At 37.7% G+C, this 23,004-nt stretch overlaps 1 protein-coding gene across 6 annotated transcripts in view; it reads left to right on the top strand.

The window, feature by feature from the left end:
• MAST2 (microtubule associated serine/threonine kinase 2) overlaps positions 1–23,004 on the top strand; it is a 181,711-nt gene that overhangs the window by 5,054 nt on the left and 153,653 nt on the right. For 5 of the 6 annotated variants that reach the window (XM_051624429.1, XM_051624430.1, XM_051624431.1 and 2 more), the window contains exons 2-3: positions 12,672–12,819; positions 16,527–16,669. In XM_051624429.1, coding sequence (XP_051480389.1) covers positions 12,672–12,819; positions 16,527–16,669 — 291 coding nt within the window. Of the gene's footprint in view, positions 1–12,671; positions 12,820–16,526; positions 16,670–17,177; positions 17,222–23,004 lie in introns of those variants that run through there. The other variant, XM_051624434.1, reaches the window with a different exon arrangement.

Raw genomic sequence — 23,004 nt, forward strand, 5'->3', positions numbered from 1 at the left:
AAAAGTAATGGACACTGAATATCCCTGAACAGCATTCTCTGCCCTAAAGACATCCAGGGAAATAGTGGGAGCTGCCCAGCAGTGCTTTGTTTGGAGATAAGGCAGGGTGAGGGAACAGAAACAGACTCCATGCTTGTCAGCATTTTACCCTCACTTCTCTCAAGCTTCACACTTCTCTTGCACTGGATGGCCAAGGCCCTGAGGATTTATGAGTAAATTCCATTACTTTGTGATTTTGTAGGATAGTAAAGAATTGAAGTGGACAACAGTAGCAGAATCTGAACAAGTGGTTCATGGGGCTGGTGGAGGGACTGCCAAATTGTACAGGCAGAATTTTGGGTTAGATGGACCCTTTGTCTTGCATAAAGTTTAACTTGGCTGCTGCTGCTGAAGAGCTAGACTGAAGTGTTAAACCTGGAGGCTCCCTGCTGCGTGTATGTTCATGGTATGGGAAATGTCCAGCTGATGCCAATAGGCAAGCTGCATACATAATATCAAGAATGATAAAAAACCTCCCTAGTCCTGGTTAGTTTTGTGTTGGGGTAGCCCTTTTTATGGGGCAGTCAGTGCAGTAGACTACCTCCAGCTGTAGATTAGGTGTGCCTGAAGAAGGGAGATCTTGTGTGTTCCCCAGACAGCACCTTTTGTAATTTCTGCCCTGGATAGAAAGCATTTCCTGAGCTTTGAACAAGGTAACTGAATTAACAGTCAAATCATTCAACTATTGCAGTCGTTTGGAAGTAGTGCTACAAACTTTGTGACAGAAGCAAAAGTATTCATTTCTCTCTCTCTCTCCATGTGTCTTTGAAACTTTGAAGATCTTTTATGTCCCAAAGCCAGAATGGATTACTGTAGTTACCCAGTGTGCTTTCCCCGAATGTGCAGGCTGTGGAGCTTTCCTGAAAGACACATTAAAACATCTTTCTTAGGAACTGATCTTTGCCTTCGATCAGAGTGTGTCTGTCACCTCTTCTGGAGAGCTCTACCAGTGTTTAATTATTCCCGCAGTTAGGAAACTAAATCACCTTTTATTTCAAGGCTTGTTTTGTCTAATGTCCAGCTTTCAGCTGTTGAATATGCCTATGGATAGCACAGGCAGTAAAAGTTCTCTGCTATTTGGTATCTTTTCCCTGTATAAGTGTTTGAAATGTAAAATCTAGCTTCATTTGGAACAGAAGACACGGAGTTCTTTTCCTTCTAGCACTTTGTGCTTTACCCCCCCACCCCCCAGATTGTTCTTGGAGTGTGTGCACCAAAAATAGGTAGTATTCTAACAGCAGCCTGAAATAGTTTGATCACAGACAAGGTTACTTCTCCACTGCTGTTTGATACTTGTCTTTTTTACAATTTCAATGATAGCATTACTGCAGTTGGGTGTGTCCTCTGAGAAACAGTTTTGTAACATTAGGCCTATGTGGATATATCTACTCCCTGTGTTCAGACGTTATGGTAATTGGTCCAAGACCACTTATAAATGTTAGAAATCTTATCCCCCCCCCCTTTCATGTTGTGGTTGTTTGTTTGTTTTATAAGGAATGGCAAAGGATCTTTTCCACTAACTTCTCACCCTGTTAGTTTTTTTGGAAAGCAGTCAGTGAGACAGAGAAACTGGCCAAACCCCAGAGCACTAGTCAGGTTTGTTTTGCTTCCACAGCTGCAGTGAAGCTGTTAACCATGCTTTCCTTGCTGCGTGGCACGCCTGGAAATTGAAAAGAACTTTCTTTTTCCCTTGTCAGAACTTGTGTGCTTCAAATGTAATAAGCATTTTCTATCTCTCTCTTTTCTTTTCCCTGTAGTTGCCCATCAGTTCAATTAAAGGCAGTACTGGGATGAGCCCTGTATATAGGCTGCAACACTTTGGTGTTCTTTGGTTATTTCTACCATGGGTCTTCCCTTTTGTTTGACAGGTGAAGAAGCAAGCTTTTGGAGTTCAGCTGATACTTTGTTTCTGAGCTTTCTCTACAGTCTGTCTCTCAGGCTGCTGATCAGAGCTCTGTTGCAGCTCCTGTAGCCATCATTGTCACGGGACCAAGTGCTGCTGCCTTCTAGAAGATCAGGAGCCATGTGTTTACCTAATTACTTCTAGCTACCTGTTTTGGGATATTGTTGTTGTTTAGGGCTGGTTTTAGGGCAGTTCTTTCTGTCCTGCACCCGCGTCATCAAAGGAGCTTAAATAAACTATTAAGGAAGATGTTGGTAAAGACAAATTACAAGCTGTGTCTGTGACTTACCATCACAAATTCAGTTACTGTTTGTAGACCTCAGCCTTCCTTTTCCCATCTCCCTTTCTTTGTTGCTCTTTTTCTCATTGCAGGGAAAGAGCAAAAAAGTGTGGTTGTTGTTGTGGGTTATTTTATATATTTATTATTTTTTTTTAAGATGCCAAGTTCTAGCCTGTACAGCTTCTAATATGGTGAACCAGAGTCCAAAGTGTAAGGCTGGCTGGCAGGCATTCTTACTCATCCTTTGAGTTTAATTTCTTAAGTTAATGCCCTTCTCTGTGGAGAAATAAAGGCAGTGAAGAAGCCAGAGTGTAGTTGTGGAAGGAGCTGTTCCCTATAACATGTACAGTTCTGCCTCTTTTTTTTCCTCTGTCCTTTTCCTGATAAGGCAAGAAAAGAAGCCAGAAAGAAGAAAACTCTCAATGTCCTGTACAACTTATGGCTGTTTTAAACCTGATTCCTGTTGATGCCAGAGCTACTTTTGCTTTACTTCTCCATGATCCATGTTTTTTCCTTTTCTGGTTCTTCTCAGGCAGCAATGGCAGCTGCTGGCAACATGTCCCTCTGAGTTAACTTGTATGTTCATACCAATGTTTGGAAGTATGAGGCAGGGAAAAGTGACTGAAGAAAAGAGTCATCTAAAAGTAGGCAATGGGGAAAAGGGTCAAGTGACTAATTCTGCAATATGCTTGTTAAATAATAACAGAATTGAGCCAAAAGATTCATCTAGAAGCAGACAAAAGAGATGTAGAGTCAAGTGACCAGTTCTTCCATGGACTTGTTAGATAATAGCAAAAGAGAGCTAAAGGGCGTATGGCACTTCTCTGGCCCGATATAATAAAAACATCACCTCCCTCGAAGTGTAATATTAAATGGACAAACCTAATTTATTTAAATTGATTTGTGTAAATCAGTCAGTAGACATTGCATCAGCAGCTTAAATGATTCAGCTCACCCATGTGGGATTTCAGTTTCCTGTCAGAAGTGAAGAGTAAGAGCAAATATTGTGTATTAGCCACACTAATTTAATATCTTGCATAGCAGAATAGCTAAGCAAGACAGTGATTAGGGATATATAGGTGTTCGCTTTCCTGTTGATTTGCATCCAAGTTCATCAGTGCACTGTATTTCTTGTCCAAAAGGAGTTATACAAGTGAAGGAGCCAAGAGAAGTCTTATATCAGAAGTGGCTGGATTTATTGTGGGATTGCTTGTCTTTATAATCATAATCAATTAATAGCTTGAAGGGAAAAGCTGCAGCTGCTTAGTGTTTGTTACAGAGCACTTAAGGATAACAGCAGGGTGCTGCCCAAGGCTAGGATTAGGAATCTTCAGAAAACTGGGTCTGTGAATATATTCATGACTGTATGCCTTGGGAAACCAAGTATTATCCATGTGAATTGTGTTGAAGGAATGGGTATATCTTATTACTTTACATCTTGAAGTTGACTTACTTCTTGAGCAAGCTCATGTGCCTTCTTGCAGTGCAAAGAATGTGAATGTTGACCTGCCTGCCAAGGTACTTCTTTAAGTCTCTAGAAAAGGCAATTCTTTATTTTTATCTGATAATTTATTTTTATTACCTGAGCTGCCTATTGTGCTCCTTAAGCCGACATAGCTTTGGTGCTTATAAGAAATGCAGTAGATTATTATAGATACAGTTATAGGCATTTATTAAAAAAAAAAAAAAAAAAAAAAAAGAAAGAAAAAAGTTTTACTCTAAATTTGTAATCCTGGAACCTGAGTAGCTGAAGCTAAGGAAACAGTGAAGACCACCAGGTTAGTGAACTGTTTGAAAATAAACCAAAAAGCTTTATAACTCATCAATGTCTTATTCCTCAAGAACCACAGTAGCTAAGAAGACAGGTCTTGTAGAGTCTTAGCAATTTCATTTCCACATCAAATGATGATGTGCTGTGGTTAACGTGTTTTTGTAGTGATGTAGTGCTATTTGAAGCCTGGTGAAAATGCTGCTCTTTGGAGTAAAAATCCCTGTGTCCTTTCTGTGGCTTTCAGAGCTTCCTGAGGAAGCATGTACAAGACCCAGAGAATCCAACTTTGCTAATGCAAGGGAAGTGTTAAACTCTTGGAAAGGCAAAACTGGGAGAGAGATTTGTGGAGCTACTTAGGGAAAAAAATACATGGATAGTGAAATAATGTAATGTCTTGCAGTGTTTTATTTATGTTAGTTACTCTCCTGGTAGATGCATGTCCTCTGCTCACTGAGGACTAGATGAGAGGTCTAGCAGCAGATCTTCCCATGACTGTGTTTTTTGCCATTTGAAATGGAGTGAGATGCCAGTTTGATTTTAAAGAAGCCATTGTAAGGCCCCAGAGCAAGGACATGTCATCTCAGAAGTGGAATGCTTAATAATTAAAATAGGTTTATTAGTCACTGAAATCACACCATTCAATCTTTAGTGTACTTACAAGCACTTTATTGTCATAAAAATAACATTTTACTAGGCAACCTTAGAAAAGACCTTTAAAAGGAAATCAACTGGTCGGGACTGGTGTTGAGTGTTCTGGATAGCACCAGGAGATCAGAGACTAAGATCAGTAAGTCATAGTCACTGTTCTGCAGGAAAGCTTATGAGTTGTATAGTTAATGCAGCAACTGCAGGTATTTACAAGTTCAAACATTCAGGCATAGGTGGGTGCAGTGACATGGCAAATACTTCTTTCTCTGTTATATTAAATGACTTCAGTTGGACCTATGCAGTGTGAAGATGAAAAAAATATAGAACCCTGAATAGTAAATTATGCATTCAGTTAATTATTTGTATGTTCATTGATCCCTATTTCTGGGGCAGAGAAGCTGTTTTCAGCATTGTGTTGCCAGTTTAGCAGAAGTGTCTGCTGACTGTAGTCTCTCAGTTTGAGCTTGAGGCCCAGTGGTATTAATAAACCTAACAGCTGGGCATTGTTTTTGTTCTCAAGCAGAAGGAAAAAAAATGCATGGCTTGTCTGTGAAAAAAAATTGGGCTGTTGTTTCTTTGGGATGGAATTGGATTATGCTGACTTGATTGTAACTTTGTTTATAGCCGTTAAATATAATTTACCCAGGTATAAGTAGGTATTTTATGTTGTTTTGCTCTTTCCCTGTGAATGAAGCAGTGAGACTAGGTTTGCAATGTGAACAAATATAAATACAGTTGGAGATCTGAAAGCTCACTCATTGAAAAAAAAAAAAAATCAGCATCCATGTTGTAGGGGATCAAGGCACCCTGGAGAATATTCTGATAAATATCCTTTTTACAGCCAATATGAAATCATAGGTCTTTTTACATGCACAGCCTAAGATACAGCTGTGTTTTTGCTGCTTGCCTGGTTCCTTAAGCAGTTCGCATTCTAGTCTTTCTTACAGCATAATTGTAGTAAAAGTTGTTAAATTCAGTGTTTTATGTGTAGTAAATATCTGATTAAGTCAGTAAGAAAGTGGCAAACAAGAAAAGTTTTGGTTTCTTCATACCATGAATTATGGTCTTTAACAAATCTAAACTCATATCTCTGTTTGACTGTATAAAATATTATAGAGAAGAATATAGAAGATAAATGGGTGTTTGATAATGCGTAGGGTGCTAAAGAGAACTTACAGTAATACTAGTCAGTAGTGTTGGGACATATCACATGCTTGGCACGTCTTCTGAGTGCCATGGAATAAAATCTTCAGAGATAAGGTGTTATTGACATCTTGTAATAAATTTTAGTACAAATAACTTTTTTTTTGGGTCAGAATTCTTTTAATTCTTACAGCAGACAGGATTCTAATGTACAGCTGATGAATTATAGAGCTGTTCATGTATTGTCTTTTGTTTTTTAATCTGGCCACAAGTTAATACCTTTTTAAGTACTCATGCTTGAATACTAACGATAAAGGAATGATGTGGCCTTTAATGTGCAGTGTTCAGGCTGGGCTTGTTTTCAATGTAACTAGTGAGCACAGGCAGTGGGGGTTTGAGTCTTGATATATTGATAGTGTTCTCTTTGAGCTTCTGTAAAGTTTGATACAGACATTAGTAGAGGCTCAGTTGCTCTTTCTTCCCTAGATGAAATGCTTTTTGGCTGTAGGCATCTACAAGCTGAATTAAAGAATTAGGCTACCCATTTGTCACTTAATGAGGAGATCATGAAGTAGGATCAAGCCTTTGTAGTATTATTTGTATTTTCATGTAAGAATCAAACACTGAAGCTGATACAATTTAATTGCAAATTATGTTGCCTTGTAGACTATGGTTCCATTAGGAATAAAATGCTTCTGCATCTTGATGATCCTCAGAAATGGTGTAATAATGTACATAGTTGTAAATATTTACTTATGCTTTTTAACAAGCTTCTTAATGTGTTCTTGCAGCTGGGAACACTTGGCAACAAAGTTAACAACTTGAACTTCCCTGGTGAAGCAACATTAAAGCTTCTAATTCATTAGTTCTGATCAAACATGCCTTGGGAGTCATTTCCTGAAGAGTTAAAAACAACAAAAAATTTCCCATTGGACAAACAAGATAAGGAGGGATGTATCTCATAGTATAGGCTGCTGATACTGGGGATTTCAGGAGACATTTTTTTCTTGTTTTTAACTGTGGGATTTAAAAAAATTTTTTTTTACAAAGGAGTTAAATTTGTTTTGTAACCTTTCTGTCATCTGTGTTATAACTGCAGCTGAATGTACAGAGGAAGCTATAGGTACTGAGAAGGTGAAATGTGTGCGTTTTACACAGTGTAACTATTGAAAACATCACTGTGGCAGTAATCCTTAGCTTTCCAGTCAGTTTGAAGACTTAATATTGTCACTAAGGTAAGCTTATATGCTTACCTTTGTGGGAATGTTAGGACTTGCTGCAGAGTTCTTCAAATAAATCTAGTAAAGAGAAAAAAATACTGTAAAATTCTCTTCTCTCTTTAACGTACTGACACTTTTATATAAAGTAATATATTCTGTAAAACTTTTCTCTCTTGTTGATGTAGTAAACCAAGATCATGTAGCCTCTAAGAGGCTCTGTTGATTTCATGTAGTTTTCCTTGACTCTGCTGTCTCTGACATTTTTCAGGATGCTGCTGGCAAGTACAAGAGTTAAGCATATACAGTTAAGGAGAGTCTTAGATCCAAGTTCTTATTCAGCTTACAGTTTTGGCCACATTTGGGCTCACCTCAGCTTCATAGTAAACTGTTGACTCTCTTTCCTTGTATATCATGTCCAGGCTAGAAAGTTAAGGCAACGCTAAATACTAGAGCACAAATACTGTGATTCCACTGCATTAATTGCTATTAATATAGATAGATACCTAGTTTGCATTGTATTCTCTAGGCCTTTGATTTTCATTTTCAGTGTATTTTAAAGTATGTTAGAGCAGAGCTAACGACAGAATCAGATATATCTTTTGTTAAGGGTATGTACACACATTGTATAAAATGATGAGGAAAGGCCAAGAATCTTCTCATATACCTGCACACAATCCTGACACAGCAGGCTTTTATCTTTTAAAGGACTAACAGTACTGTATTAAACAGAAAATGCAGCTTTTAACATTGACTGCTTTTATTGCCTTAAAAAATTTCAGAAAGTGTCAAGTTATCCTTGAATTACATTAATCACTGGTTATCTTCCTTACAAAATAGACTAACATTAGCATCTTCTTTACCAATTTATTTATCTTTAAATTTTCTTTCTTCATTCTGCAGTTCGCTGAGGTTCACTTTCAGAAGACCTTAGGTGGTTGTGGTCATTAGGCTTAAAATAAATAAATAAATAATAAAAACCTTAAATTCTCATTTTTCTTAGTGGATTACATGTTCATAGAAAACTGTTTTTGTAGATTCCCTCCTCCCCTTTTCCCTAGCTAATGTTTTAGCATGTTTTGACCTACAGATTTGAATTTTTGTTAGTCACAGTTGTGTATTTTTGCTCATTGTAGTAATCTCTAGAACTATATATTTTTAGTTAAAACAGTTATATGTAAGGAAGTGCTCCTTTACATGATCTGTTACATCTTAAATGTAGGCCATAAAGACAGGTCTTAAGAAGTTTTTTTCCTAACATTCATCTGTTGCTGATCAGCTTCACTGTGTGATGCTTCATCTGGCAGTTTGAGGAAGTAATTTGACATGCATCCTCACTTCCAGTATTCATGTGCCATTTGAGCAAATTTTCTTGTTCTTTTGAAGAGACTAAGAGTAATCTTTGCCTAGCAAATAAAGATTGTTTGTGTGAGGCTTTTGTTTTCAGCCCTGAGCTTTGCAGGTTTCAGCTGGCTGTTTGATCCTGATTTTTAGCTTGTGGCAAGATACAAGGCCAAAGTAAATCAAGATGTTTTTTTCTATCACCTTTCAAAAGAAATTAAAGGAGAGAGGCTCACAGTCCTTTTAACATGGTATGAGAAAAGTGTTTCTGTTATGTGCTTACTAATGCTTTAATTTCTAAAGCTGCAAGAATTTTTCCTTTTCACAAATGGAAGTGGAGTCCTTAAAATTACGGCAGCCTGTGCTGTGTAATCTGTTCTTCAACCATTTGCTCTGGTAGCCTAATTTGAAAGCATATTAACAAAATTTTGCTCTGTCATTGCAAAGAGTTTCTTTATCCACTGATTTGGAACATTGTGTAAGATTTTTGTCCTTTGTATGTATTGCATATTGCTTTGGGGCAAGGACGAGGAAAGTTCTCTCCCTCTGTGTGTGGTTTTTTCCTTCCTTGTTTAAAAGTGGAAACATAAACCACTGCTCTTCCCTTGTAGTTTGTCTGTGAACTGCAATACTAAAACTGGGTTCTGATGGATGAGTGAAATAAATTACAGTCTTATGAAAGACAACTCTATTGTTGTCAAATTAAAACTTTCCCTCCTCATTGTTTTGCTGGCACAATATAGGCATAGCTTTTAGAAAATAAAATTTTAAACTGGCCTACTTAGCATTTTTTAAAACATAATAGGCTGTCTCGGAACACTGTGCTGAATTTTTTTTTTTAAATATTTGAAAAGTGAATTTAACAGTATGTAAAACTGTGGAGTGTGATTAGGGTCCCTTTCTTCAAACCACTGAACAGCTCTGTAGTCTTCTGAGTAGTGCTGAAGTGTTTAATGTGCTTAGCAAAAGAAGGGCTTATGAAGAATTTTCCATATGTGATAGATACTAAGCCTATCTCCAGAAGACAGGCTAGATTCTTTGGTGAGTGTGGGAAACTGTTTCCTTTCCACTCTTCCTTTCATATCTTTGTGGTACAAGTGGCTGATGGGGAGGAGCTGCTTAATCTGGGGTGGCTGCTGAAGAAATACATTAGAAATTATCAGATCTGAAAATCTTGTGTCCTGTCAATCAAGAAGAAATAGAATTTGTAATGACTTTTACTGGTAAGAAGAGACTATATAGAGTAGAAAAGGAGAAGGGTAGGGAAGTGGGCACATTCTTTGGCTGGCAGAGGTATGTGAATGTCTGTATACTGAATGGAAAAAACGAGGAGTAAAATTCAGAAATTGCTTGTAACACAACTTAGGATGCTTTTGTTTCTGACTTTACTGCCTTTCCTTACCTTGGTGCCCTGAAAAATGAATGTTCTTTCTTAGCTTCAGTTCACTGAGGAAGTTGGGTGAGACACAGAAATGTGTGTTTTGGAGGAGAGGTGAGGGGAAAAAACCCCAAAACAAAACATGCAAAACCCCAAAAAAACTTAACCATGACCAAAAGCCCCAAAACTCTGAACAGAGAAGTCCCAGACACTGTTCTTTACGTTAATCTTGAAATTCTTAATTTTAATTGCTGATGGGTATTCTTATTAGTACAATAATCTCAAAATTATTTTTGTATGGTACTGTTCTGCTGATTTTTTTCTGCAGGCAAAAGAATACTGTGTTTTTCTCCCTCAAATGAAGGGCATATCCTGTTTTCCTGCAAGTGTTGCTTTTTGTTCCTTTTATTAATTTAGATGTTAAATTAATTGTTGACTTGGAGTAAAATTACTAGTTTGATTGGATATTTGTTAGTAAGGTAAGGTGTACCCTTCAAGCTAAGGACATGAAACTAAACCATCAAGACATGAGAGATGTTTGTGAAAGTGAAGTAGCAGCAGGACAGTCATGGCAATGGCCTCTGCAGGGTGAGGGTGGAAAAAAGCTGGCTTTTCTAGAGATATGTGTAAGCAGGCAGTACACGGACTCTGTGACCAGTAGCATCATGTGCATAGGGACTTTCAACAGGGTTACAACTAGTTTCAGGGAAGTAGTGAGAGACTGAAGGATGCTGGGATCATCTGTTGGAATTTAAGCATAAGGAGCATCAGAGGATAGGCTGGATGAAATTTTTAACTAATTTGCTTGTAAGCTAAAGTCCCCATTTTAAACATTTTTTAAATTTATTTTTAAGTTATGGTTATTTCTGACTGTCACAGTTGAGAAGTGCATGGCAGATTTTGGATGTTACAGGCATTTAGGACAGGCCATATTAAAAGTCAGTGTGTATATATTTCTGTAAGTCTACTTACAGACATGTAGACACATCTAACAACTTTCTGCCATCCTAAATACAAACAAGGAGGAGTTTCTGCCCTTGGCCTCTGCAGCATGCAGAGGTGTGCTGGGGGACTGCTAAAGTTGCAATTTAAAATTACTTAGCTTTCTTCTAAGTGCAACCAGAAAGTGTGGTGGATGTCTTTTCAACTCTCCAAATGACAGAAAACCAGAAGTATAGGCTGCTGGAAATGAAGGTGTTCAGCATCTTGGTGGACGAGGTCAGAGGCAAATGAAAATGTAACGTTCTTTGCTCCAAGATGTGTATGAGGAACCTTAAGATTAAGGCAGTTTTCAGTTCAAGTGGTTTTCTCTACCCTAGGTCCCTTGTTTTTGTGATGCACCCCCACGCTTGTTGCCAGCACAACTGTTTGCAGCTGTGAACTGACCTACTTAAAGTTACTCAGGTCTCTCTTGATCTGCTTTAGACAGTGTGGCAACTGAGTGTCCAACCGTAGCTAGAGAAAAAAATTGTACCAGAGCAGTGCCCCTTACCCTGTGAAAGGTTCCTCAGCAAAGCAGATGCAGAGCAAAGCATTCCTGTCCATTAGACAAATAGCAAAGTTATTTACTATTACAAGGTGCCAAAAGATTTCATGATTAAAAGAAGATGGGGTCTAAGAAAGATCAAGAATGAGTGACTCAGAGCTAAGAGAGAATTTGCTTTCAAATCCAAGTTCAGGTATTTTTTCCCATGTAAAACCACTTTATTCATGTCCTTCTTGCTCCCCACCTGTCCACCCCCCAGCCCTTGCCCCCAATACAAACAAAACCCAAACCAAACTCAAAACCTTGAAGTTTTTAGAGCTTGGTGTAGTTGTGGTCTGGATTTGACAGTTTGAGGTATAACACTAGGCTGAATAGTTTTGAATTAATGACTCCAGAAATAGATTATAACTGGAATCTGCAAATTTTAATTAAAACCTGCTACTGCTAGATTAATTTTTTATTTAAACATGATTTAAGAGACATGATTTAAAGCTACGTTAAATCATGTAGTGGTGGATATAATGTAGGGAAAGCATTCCTTTCAGTTTATTTTTTGCCTAGATTTTATGAGGATAAGCATGGCTTGAAGTGCTAATGAGAGGCATTCGAAATAAAATGGAGTAATCCATTAGGACATATAGAACTACTGCAGAAAAGGAAGAGTTTGACCAAGTGATTCTATAAAGGCTCTAAGGGAAAGTGTCACATTATCTTCAAATCTATGTGTGATAGCTATGCTTGTAGTTCTTCTTGGGTGTGAAAGGAGAGTTTGACACCTCCAGAACAATTAAATGCATGAGGAGAGCAATGTGGTTGTGCTTACCACTGCTCTGCCTACTTCTATTTTAATTGAAAGTTTGCTGTGTGCTGTGAAAGGGATTTACATGTGTGGGTGTGTTTCTGACAAATACATGTCTAATTTTGTTTATAGTAATAACAAAGACATTACACAAAGGATGATCTCTATCCTAATTACTATTTAGTGATACATACTGTCTTGTAGTAGAGCTGTAACTTATAATAGGAGCTTTGGGTTGCAATTAGACATTGCAACAATTTCTTTATAGGTGTATTACTCATAGACAGGATGGAATAAATATTTATGGCATTTGAGGAAAATGCTTTTTGCTTTAGCAGGAAATAGCTTTAATCAAAGCTGATTTTCAGTAGCCTCTTTCCCTACATACTCTAACAACAAGTAACTGCTGTAGTGTAATTGTTTTTTTCTTACTATTACTAGTAATATTCCTTATAGCAGTAAAGTTCAGGGACTGCACTTGACTGGGATCTTGTGATGTGCTTTCTGCACAGATATGTGGCACATATTTGAGATGTGGGAGATGTACAATTTAAAGGTGTTTTTTTTTTTTTTTAATGGTGTCATTTATGCTTTGCAGGTGGTAAGTCTCAGAAAGCATATATTTAGCTGTCATTAACATACTTCTGCTTTTTGTTCTTTCTGCAGGAGATGATAGCAGAGTCCACTCCGTTACGTTGCAGGAAGCTCAGCAATCCTGACATCTTTTCATCTACTGGGAAAACCAAGCTCCATCGTCAGCTAAGTCAAGATGACTGCAAGCTACGAAGAGGTAGTTTGGCAAATTCTTTGTCAGGTATGCTGTTTTATAAAGAATATGACAATTAATTAGTATTAAAGATGCAGTATTAGTTGTTGGCATAACAGTTATAATCAAAGACACTGATAAATAATTTCTTTAAAACTAGAGGTGACCTCTTGTTGGGAGAACATAAAATTTTGTATAAGAGATGCAAAATGAAATATTGGTAGATAGAGGGAGAGAGACTGGATTTGGAGTAAAATTCTGTATATTGCCCAGAGGGAAAAGTTAGAAGCTAAGACTTAATCTGCAAAGTGAAAAGAAGGGAGTGATGGAACTTTAGGCAACACAGTGATAAGTGCTTACCTTGTAAGGTCAGCACTGTTAGCTTGCCTGCTTTGCCATGTTGTTTCTTACTGGGAAGCTGACTTTTACATCGGGTTCAATTTATCATTTAGTTTCTTTTTAGTTTCAAAAGCACTGTAGGCATTTGTGTTTCAAAGTAAAAAAATCTTGCTTACTAAATAGATGTTTTTTCAGTTAGTATAAAGCTTGTTTTTTTCTTGTGAACCACTTCAGCCCTGTCAGAGAATTTTTAGCTTGTCACCTGTAGAGCCACGGAGTGAGCACAGTCTAGTAATTAGCCAAAAAATCGAGGACCAGGTTCAGTGGTTTTCTTTTTCAGAGGCATTGGTTGTGAGCTAAGGAATGGTCTCAGAGTTGTTTAAAGCTGCTATCAAGTCTGTGATGCTGGCCTTAGAGCTGCATGATCAGTCTAGAATAAAATACCTGATCTGCCTGAATGCCATTGTTGTTCTGTAGGGTTAGCTGGCAGCCCATTTCCTCCCTAATTAGGCTGACTGTTTGCCTATTTGCATGTTAGGGCAAGAACAAGCAAGGCTAGAAACTCTCAGGTGGGAGGGCAAGAGGAAGAGGGTGAAACCACCCATTTTGGCAGCAGCATGGGCTTGACTTACGTGGTTGTGAAAATGCATCCATTCCTGGTCCCTCTGTCCTTTATCAGGCGAAGATAAATATTTTAATGTTTGAGGTGCTAATTGTAATGGAATTAAATAAGCAGTAAAGTATGCACCTCCTATTTTGGCTTGGCCTTGTCTTAATGTTTTATTTGTAGTAAATGGCTTGTTTCTGAAAAACTGAAACATTCATAAGGTTTTGCACTCATGTAAATTTCTTGTCTAAGGTAGGTTAATTGCTAGAGGAGAACAGAAGTGTGTTAACTACACAGTTTTTGACTGGTTACAATGGCCAAGGATAGTACTGTAGGTTTTGGGTTTTGGAGTGTTAGGTTTTTTTTTTTACCTTGAGTAGAAGTAAGCAAAGAAAAGTAAATAGGAGGAAGCAGGAAAACTGGAAGTTCTGTTTCTTTTTTAAAATCATTTTTTCCATTTGAAGATAATAATCTTCACTTTTCTATTCTGTAATTATAATGCTCTCCAGAACTTGTTGCTTCATCTTGATGACTTCAATCTACTGCAGCCTGATTCAGGAAGGAGAAAAGAGCCTGAGCAGGATCAGTTTGACTCATTTGGATAAAGGAAATGTAGATGTTTAGCCATGTGTTTTAAATGTGCGTGTCAGGAGCGTATGTAGGACTTGAAGGCATGGCCATGGGAAAGGCTTTAGCTTCAAGTTCCATCCCAAAAACAATTCCACCTTATTCTTACAGCAGAAGTAAATACGTTTAAAAAGTATAGATGATTGTGCCTGTAAACTGTTTGCCTTAGAGATGACTCTTGATAGAGTCTGTCTTCCTGGGTTCAGATTTTGTGGAACTGAAGAGTTATTGATAACTGTATCTTATGGACACTTAAATAATGTTACTTTCACTCTTAAGGAGTGGCAGTTTGAACTGTTAGCAATTCAAATCATATAATTATCTATGATAGCATATCTTCATTAGTGCTTTATTGAGATAAATACAGCAATGTACGTTTCTGTAGTTTTAGATCTCTGCAGGCAAGAGGAGTCGTTGTATTTACACATTATCTTGAATATGAGCAAACCATGAGAACCATGTCCATAGCTGTAAGCAGCCTAAGTGGCACTGGGGAAGAGGTACTAATGTGCTGTGTCTCTGTTTGCTAGCCAAAGTTGAGCCTTCTAATCTCTCATACACTTTGACTCATTCTATTAATTTGTACTTGGTCCATTGCTTGTGACTTTCACAGAACATTAACATACGTGTGAAACAAGAAAAAAAGAAAAAGAATAAAGACACCACTCCCACTGGCCTGTCCCCCTGGCATCATGGCTAATCACATTATGTGACAGTCTTTGAAATATTACAGCAACTTTATGTAATGAGTGTAATATTTCACATCTAATTCTAAGATGAAGCTGAATTTGAAAAATACTTTTTTTGGAGTCAAAAGGCTATTTTTCTGCAGTATGTATATATATGTATATACATGTAGACTTCTTTATCCTCCATATTGCAATGTAGAATCATAGAATCATAAAGGTTGGAAAAGCTCTTCAAGATCAAGTCCAACCATCAAACAAATGTCTTAGTCCCCTGTGATTCCTGTTGTAGTATCGGAGCATGTAATAATCTGTTGGATGCAACTATCTTGACCATGCTTGGAAGGGAGGGGTGTGTGTAATTTAGTCTCACAGTCCTAATTTTAAGAAAAAGAGATGTTATTCACTCCCATTTAGCAGATGGTTAAACTGTGTAGCACAGAATTTGACTGACCAAAGTCACAGAGGAAGTCATCTGGAAGCTAATAATGGAACCCAGATTTACAATTTTTTTCATGTATGTGTTTTTAACCACAAAGCTGTCTTTCTTCTTTTTTCTTTTTGTGAATGGCATTGTACATAAACTGAAACTGACAGGCTGGAAGGAGTCAAAATATGACCTACTTTGAATTTGGTTCTTTCACATTGTGGAAATTTACTACTTAACATTTTTCAAAAGGGAGTGTTACATAGACTAGTAAAAATATATTGAGCAGATACATTTAAATGATTACTGTACTTCCTGCAGTAAAGTACAATGGTGTGAACTTGTTGAGACAGGAACTCCTCTTCTCACTGTTTGTGTTTGTAGCATGAGGAATTAGCCTCTGCACTAATCAATCAGGTACAAGGGAGACCTGAGGGAAATTTATAGAATGTTTTGCTTTTAAGATATATGATATTGCTGAACAGTAACATTTTTTAGACAGAAAATACCCATCTATGGTTCAAAGCAAAACGATGTTTAAACATACACTATATTCTGATCTAAGCTGCATGAAATCTGCTGCTGAATGTACCAGTAGTAGGGGAAAGCAGGGATGTCTTGATGGCCAAGCAATTCAGAAGATGTAGTATTTTACAATTATGAATGTATTTTTGTAAGAATTAAAAAAATTGTACTTAAGATGTTTTGGAACGTTAACATTTCCTGTCGATAGGGCAATAACTTATTTAATTGGTAGCAAATATAGTTTTAATTTTTAAGCTATATGAAATATAGAAAAGTATCAAGTGATAGAGGTCTGTTTCTGCAGCGTTTTGGATTTACCCATTACCTCATAATATGAGCTAGACTTTTTGGAAATACTTGGTTATCAAACATAATTCACAGGTAATGTGCTCTTATACCTTCTAACCTACTAAAGCCTTTAAATAGTTTTTTTTTTTTTATTAAATGCTTCTTACGCACATGCAAGATTTGTTTTCAGCATTGTATTTTGAATTTGCAAAGCTGTTTAAAAAAAGCTGATAGTATTTTGGTTTTGTTTTTAAAGGAAAGCAGCTACTTCCCTTATCAAATAGCGTGCACAGTGGAGTGGGACAGACAATATGGCAGCCACCTGGAGATACCTCAAACTTGGTCCGCATGAGAAATCAGTCCCTAGGACAATCTGCTCCTTCACTTACTGCTGGTTTGGTGAGTGAGTCTGGGAATACTCATGATGCTTCTGTGCTATAAATAAAAAAGTGGTGTGATCCTGTGCATTAGTTTTTACCTTGTGTTCCCTGCTTCTGCTCAGTGATTGCAGCATTTTGTTCCATTGTAGAGGGTAAATTAGAAGGAGGATATGTTTATCCTGCTTTTGACAAAAGTTTAGGGAGATGTGAGCATGGGAATGTGACCATTTAAAACAAGTTTAATTGGGAAACAGTCTTCTGAGTAGTTTGTGTTTCCCTGAAGAATAGCTGGGGGGATGAAGCTGGAAGAGATAACTGTCCAAGGAACTGAAGAGCTGGAACTGATGTCTGCTCTTCTGCATGATTTCTGTTGAAAGGTTTTGGTAAAGTTGACATATTTTTGAAGGATGTTGGATCTGCTAAATTAGCATTTTCCAAGAATTGAGTCTTCTGTATGGGGCTGGGGAACTCAAATGGCTATGGTCGACTGAATTGCAAACCAAGAGGAACATGTGTTTTTTTTGTAGATGTTCCTGACTGCGTCTTAATATCTGAAATCACTGAAGCACAAGTAAGAGTAGAAGTTATTTGTTAGCAGTCATATCTGCAGCAGAAATTGTTGCTAAATAGTAGACTAAAAGCAAAGCTAGAAGCTTTTTGTGCCAAACTTCCACAGAGCTGCCTATATTACCAGTTTTACTCAAGTGAGGAATCTTTGATGTGTCAATAGCACTACTTTGTAGAGCTGCAGGTAACTGGGTAAATTTATATTGCATTGTAAAACTGTTTAGAAGCAATGACCCCCTAAGTAAAAGGGTGTACCTTGGATATAGCCCTTGGACTGTTAGCCTTTAATTTTTTTTTGGAATCCTAGGCAGTTTGGCACCACCAGGCTATGAAAAAAACCGGAAACATAAATCTTTCATGTTCAAGAAGCCACACATTTGTCTTGCTGATAATTTTTGTTTTGCAATAAAGTAATTGCAGTCTTAGCAATTTCAGACCTGCTACTATATTGGAAATCTTCTGATTTGATATAAATGTATTATGTCTTAGTTTGGGGCCTGTTCAGTGTTTGCCTTAAATTTCTATTAGCCATGGATTTAATTTGACAACATCAAGACAAAAGGGAACATTCTCACGTGAACTTGGCATTTAAGTATTTATCTGATGGGGATTAAAAAAAGTTAAAGTATAGGCTGGTTCTCTAGAGGCAGGCAAATGTCTTAAAGCTTCATAGCTCAAGTTAATGAAAATCTGCTTTAAAGCAAATCATTAGTTCTTGGATATTTAATTTGGTATACTGGTTTGTTGCTTAACAGCTGTGTAAAATTCCGTGAGCTGCAGATGTATTTGTGTGTTACCATTCTACAGATTACTAATATGATGTATTTTCAGTTTGTCATAGCAGTGCTTGTGCTGTCTGATGTTCTGGTATGAAATGCAGTGCCAATATCTTATTTTAAAATAAATTCTCTGCTTTCTAATCAAAGCAGAGAAATTCAGCTATAAATCCAGTATTTGTAGTTCTGTGTTAGGTACTGAAGCATATAGTCGCTTTACCATCTCTGTATGCTTTATGCTGGGCTGATGTTAATTACAGTTGCAGTTAATTAAGCCTAGAAATTAAGAATTTTTGTATGAAGTGGGCATCTAAAGCAGTGACCAAAGAGCTGGTCACAAGATGGACACCTAATTAAATGCGGTGAGTCCTGGGATCTTGAAGCTAGTTGCATGTTTGCAGCTGGTTTAATATCCTTGTGGTATTGAAATACATTTCACAAATTAGAATAGCAAAAGGTCTCTTGCCAGTATAATTAATCTCCTTTGAAGAATAGCTCTGAGACGAGTAGGTTCAGTAATGCAAAGTGTCATTTTAGTATCCCAGCCTTGATTGCTAGAGCATTTAATTATTTTATTATTTGTTATAATACAATAGACTGATAGCTAGAGAAAAGTGGGAGTCTGGTACAGGAAAGCCAGAATACTCAAAAGCTGTGTACATTGTTTCTGCTCCCTCTTTTTGGCACTGTAGGTATTAGTGGATTTTCCTTTGCTAAATTGCTTTGCTGGCATTCAGTAATGTGTTTGTTTACTTTCTAACCACCACTAATCATACAGATTGTTTGCTGTACTTAAATTACATTCTTTTCAACTTCAAAAATATATGCAAAGCAAAAAGATAAATTAAGAATAGCAAATCTGTAGAAATTAGTTTGTGGCTTCTGAAACAAGACTGATAGCTAGGCTGCTTATCAGCAAAAACTCAAGAACTGGAAGTGCATCAAATTGTAACTTGCTAAACTACTTAAGTGCAATTTCTTGTTGGATGGAATCTTTCAGCTGGTACATGTGTGATAGTCTGGATTAATGTGTCTGCACAGCAGTTGCCACTAGATCCCTGATTTGAGAAAGAAGCCAGGGCAATCCGAATGCTGAATGCTGTCATTGTGGAATGATAGAAGTTGATCTGATCTGTGTGTCTTCTAAGTATACGGGAGGATTTCAGAGGATGGCCTTCAGCTGATCATGCACTCTTAAGACTGGATGGCTCTGTTCCTCGTAGATTGAATTGTGGTGGGCAGCATTCTGTTTAAGACTCTATACTAAAATAGCCTCAGAAGTAATCAGAGAAAAAAGACATAAACCATCATTGTGAGCATCTCAGTGGTGGTTTCTGCTCTCAGGACCCAAATACAGTAAAAACTAGGGGCACAGGGAGTGTGTATAAAGTGTGTCTATAAGAAACAGAAGAATAATGAGGAAGTTCTTTTATGGCTTGGTTTAGAGGCTTATTTATATGAAGTCTTGACCTGCAGGCACCATGTTACAAAAAGAGTTAATACTTGGACTATGGCAGCTGATGTGAACAATCAGGAATATAGATGCATTCTTTTATGAAGGAAGACATGAAGAGCATCAGGGTTTGTTAATTTTAGAAAAGAAAAAGAGCTTGTGAAGAGAAGGTTGTGATTGTTTTAGAAGAGGTAAATTGGGAGTGTTTTTCTTGCAGATATTTATTTTGACAAAACTTAGTGTGAAAGAAATTGCAATGCCAAAGGTGTTAATATTCCAGAGCCTGGAGTATTTATGAGTGGGCAAGGGATGGTTTTCCTCTCATGTTTATTGTTAAGATCAGGTTGGTCAATTGGAACACTACACTAATGCTAAATATGTATTTACACTTGTGGAGAGAGTTGGGGGGAGAGTTGAAGGGGGCTTGTGTGTGTGTCCCACCCGCACGGCCCCCATAGAGAGCATCTCAAGCAGTGTCTCAATTTTGTGGAAGAACATCTGACAATGAGCTACTCATTAATTAGGACTGCCTCTTACATGCATTGCTCACTAGCTAATGTCTGAAAAATTGAGATGTTCCAAGAACAAGAAACCAAGCATGTTTCTTCTGCCAGCTGTGGTTATGGCAAAATGTTTGAAGAAGCCTGTCAGTGGAAGATAAGATACTTTTGTGAAAGAGAATTTGAACCTTTTGTTTGTTTGTTTGTTTTAATACTTACAAGCTTCAGTTTTCTAAACTGCTCTCAGTACTGAGCTGAAACTCACTGTACTCCTTCAGCTGCAAAGTTGAACATCATTTTTGAAAAAGGAGTTGAAGATTCTAGCTGGGTGGTTCTCTCTTTGGTGTAAACTTTCTTATATTCAGAAACACATGCTGGTACATCGTCAGAGTGATTTCTTCATCTTCAGAGATGAAGTCTGCTAACTAAGCAGTTGGTGCTCTGTTAATCCTCTGGTGCCAGACCTGGAAGATTTCCTTGTAGGGTCAGTCTCCTCTTCAGAGAATAATTTCAAGTAACTTGTGGTTCTACATGTACTTTGTGAGGTAATGGTTAAAACAAAATGAGACAATTGTGTATTCTTTGCTGTTGTAGAGAGTGCCAGATAGTTCATCTTACCTGGTCTTGTTGTCGGAGAAGTGGTTAAAAAAAACAGCAAGCCTCGGATTTTGGGTGACACTCTAGAGGATAGAAAGGCTCAAATGCAAAGACTTGAAATTACTAACAAACTGAAGAACTTCCTGTGTTGAGTAACACTGAGACAGTGTTACTGGCCATTCAGCCTGATTTATTCTGAACATCGTTTCCCAAAGCTGGGTGGATTAGGCAGTGATGGTGGGTCTATGATTGTATAAGGAAGTGTGTGTTGGAAACCTAGTAACTGAGACATGTATATTATCTTTGATGTCCAAGTTGGAGTGTGCTTTTTAGATGTAGGAAATAGTATTTACTTTTTCATATAATAGAATCATAGGTTGGTTTGGGTTGGAAGGGACCGTAAAGATCATCTAGTTACAATCGCCCTTGCTATGGACAGTGACATCTCCCGCTAGACCAGGTTGCTGAAAGCCCCTTCCAACCTGCCCTTGAACACTTACAGGGATGGAGCAGTCACAGCTTCACTGGGCAACCTGTTCCAGTGTCTCACCACCCTCACAGTCAAGAATTTCTTCCTAATGTCTAGCCTAAATCCACTCTCTTCCAGTTTGAAACCATTTCCCTCTTATTCTGTCACTACAAGCCCTTGTGAAAAGTCCCTCCCCAGCTTTCTTGAAGGCCCCATTCAGGTGCTGGAATGTGCTGTGAGGTTTCCCCGGAGCCTTCTCTTCAGGCTGAACAACCTAACAACCACTTGTTTTCTAAATTTTTATTCCTTTGCTTTTAAATTTCATTTTAGGTACATTAGAAATAGAATAAATTGTACAGAATAAATAAGCTTCCTGTAATAGTGTATTTCCTCTGTGCAGGTTGCTCTTCATTACAAAAGCATGTACTTAAAATCTATATCATTCCTGGCTAACAGGCAGAGTGACTAACTGGCTGCATGTTTGGGTTTGTGGGTGAGACAACTTAGGTAATTCCCTTTAAATTCATGAGAAAGGTAAATCCAATTGCTAGTGTTCCTAAGGCCTGCTGAGGAAGGAGGTGTTTGTGGTGCTCGCCTGCCCTCTGCGGGTGGGCCTGCTGCATGAGACAGAAAGAATTCACTTCCAGATCCCAGAAATTTTTCGCAAAACGCTTTGAGAGAGCTGATAATTGTTAGCGATTTTACAGCTCAGGCATGTTACTGCTGAGATCGTGTTTCTACAGTGACCACTTGCTAATAACCTGGCCTTTTTTTTACCTGGGGTATAAATTAGCTTTATATTTTAATGCTATCTTATGGTTTGCAACATTCCTTTTCTGGTAACAGAGAGGTGATGATCGGTATATTTATGAAGAAAAATTATTATTTTAAAAAAGTTATTATTTGGAGCTAATTATATAAATAATTATTTGCAACTTTTGCGTCAGAAGCTGTTGCCTAATTGTGTTTTGCTTTATGGCCTGCTAGGTGGTGCTGGAGTACTGGAGGTCTCAGTATCTTGAATTGCGTTTTCAACACAAAATGACACCATCGCTAGAGGGCCAAAGTAAAGGAAAGATTGAGAGGCTTTCCGATAGACTGTTGCTAAAGGAGACCTCAGCTCTATGTTGACTGTCAGTTTAGTACAGAAATTAATAATTCAAAAGGCTTTATGAAGTGCAGTGGAACTAGAAGTTCAAGCTTCTTTATATTCTGCTTCAAGCCCCCTCCTAGTTATAGAAGAAAATTCTGTTGCTGGGTCACTGGTGCTTCAGCGCATTTACTGTTTAGTATTTAGGATCTCTGCTTCATGCAGACATCGGGGTAGTGGTTGTTAATCTCGCAGGAATAGAGTTTGTAGTGCTCAGCAGGTATCTGACTAAATACCAGTTTGCAAAGCACAACCGCTTTCATTTTCACTGCACTCCCCCCCTTTCTGCTCGATACGTATGCTGGCAGAGAGGTGAGTGCATGCAGCTTATACCTCTACCTCCTCACAAAAGAGTTAGATGTAATCTCTGCCTTTTTCTTGAAAAATACAATATTATTTGGGGGACAAGTTATTAATGCCAGTAGTGCATAGAGCTACCTCCTGCTGATTGGCTGGGTACTTATTACAGAAGCAGACATTTGAATCTGATGTGAAAACTTAATTTACCTTGGTGTCTTCTGCTGCTTGTTTCCAAAAATGTTTTGTCACAGATAACTGTATCTTTAGTTTGCATTTTAGGTGGTAACATGTTTGACTATTTAAATGTTGCTGAATACAGCAGAAGATCATTTTGTCTAAGAATAATTATTAAAGTTTTAGCCGATGAAGACCATGAATTATTTTAGGGAGCAGAGAACTTTCAATACTTGACTGTACAAGTAGAATTTAATTTTTTTATATTGTTAGAAAAGCAGAAGGTAGCGGAAAGTATGGCTGTATGAATGAATGGATTTTATTACTGTATGAAGTAATGGAAATTGCATTTTAAAACAGCAGTTGTA

This window comes from Apus apus, chromosome 7, assembly GCF_020740795.1.
Source record: "Apus apus isolate bApuApu2 chromosome 7, bApuApu2.pri.cur, whole genome shotgun sequence".
Classification (NCBI taxonomy): Eukaryota; Metazoa; Chordata; class Aves; order Apodiformes; family Apodidae; genus Apus; species Apus apus.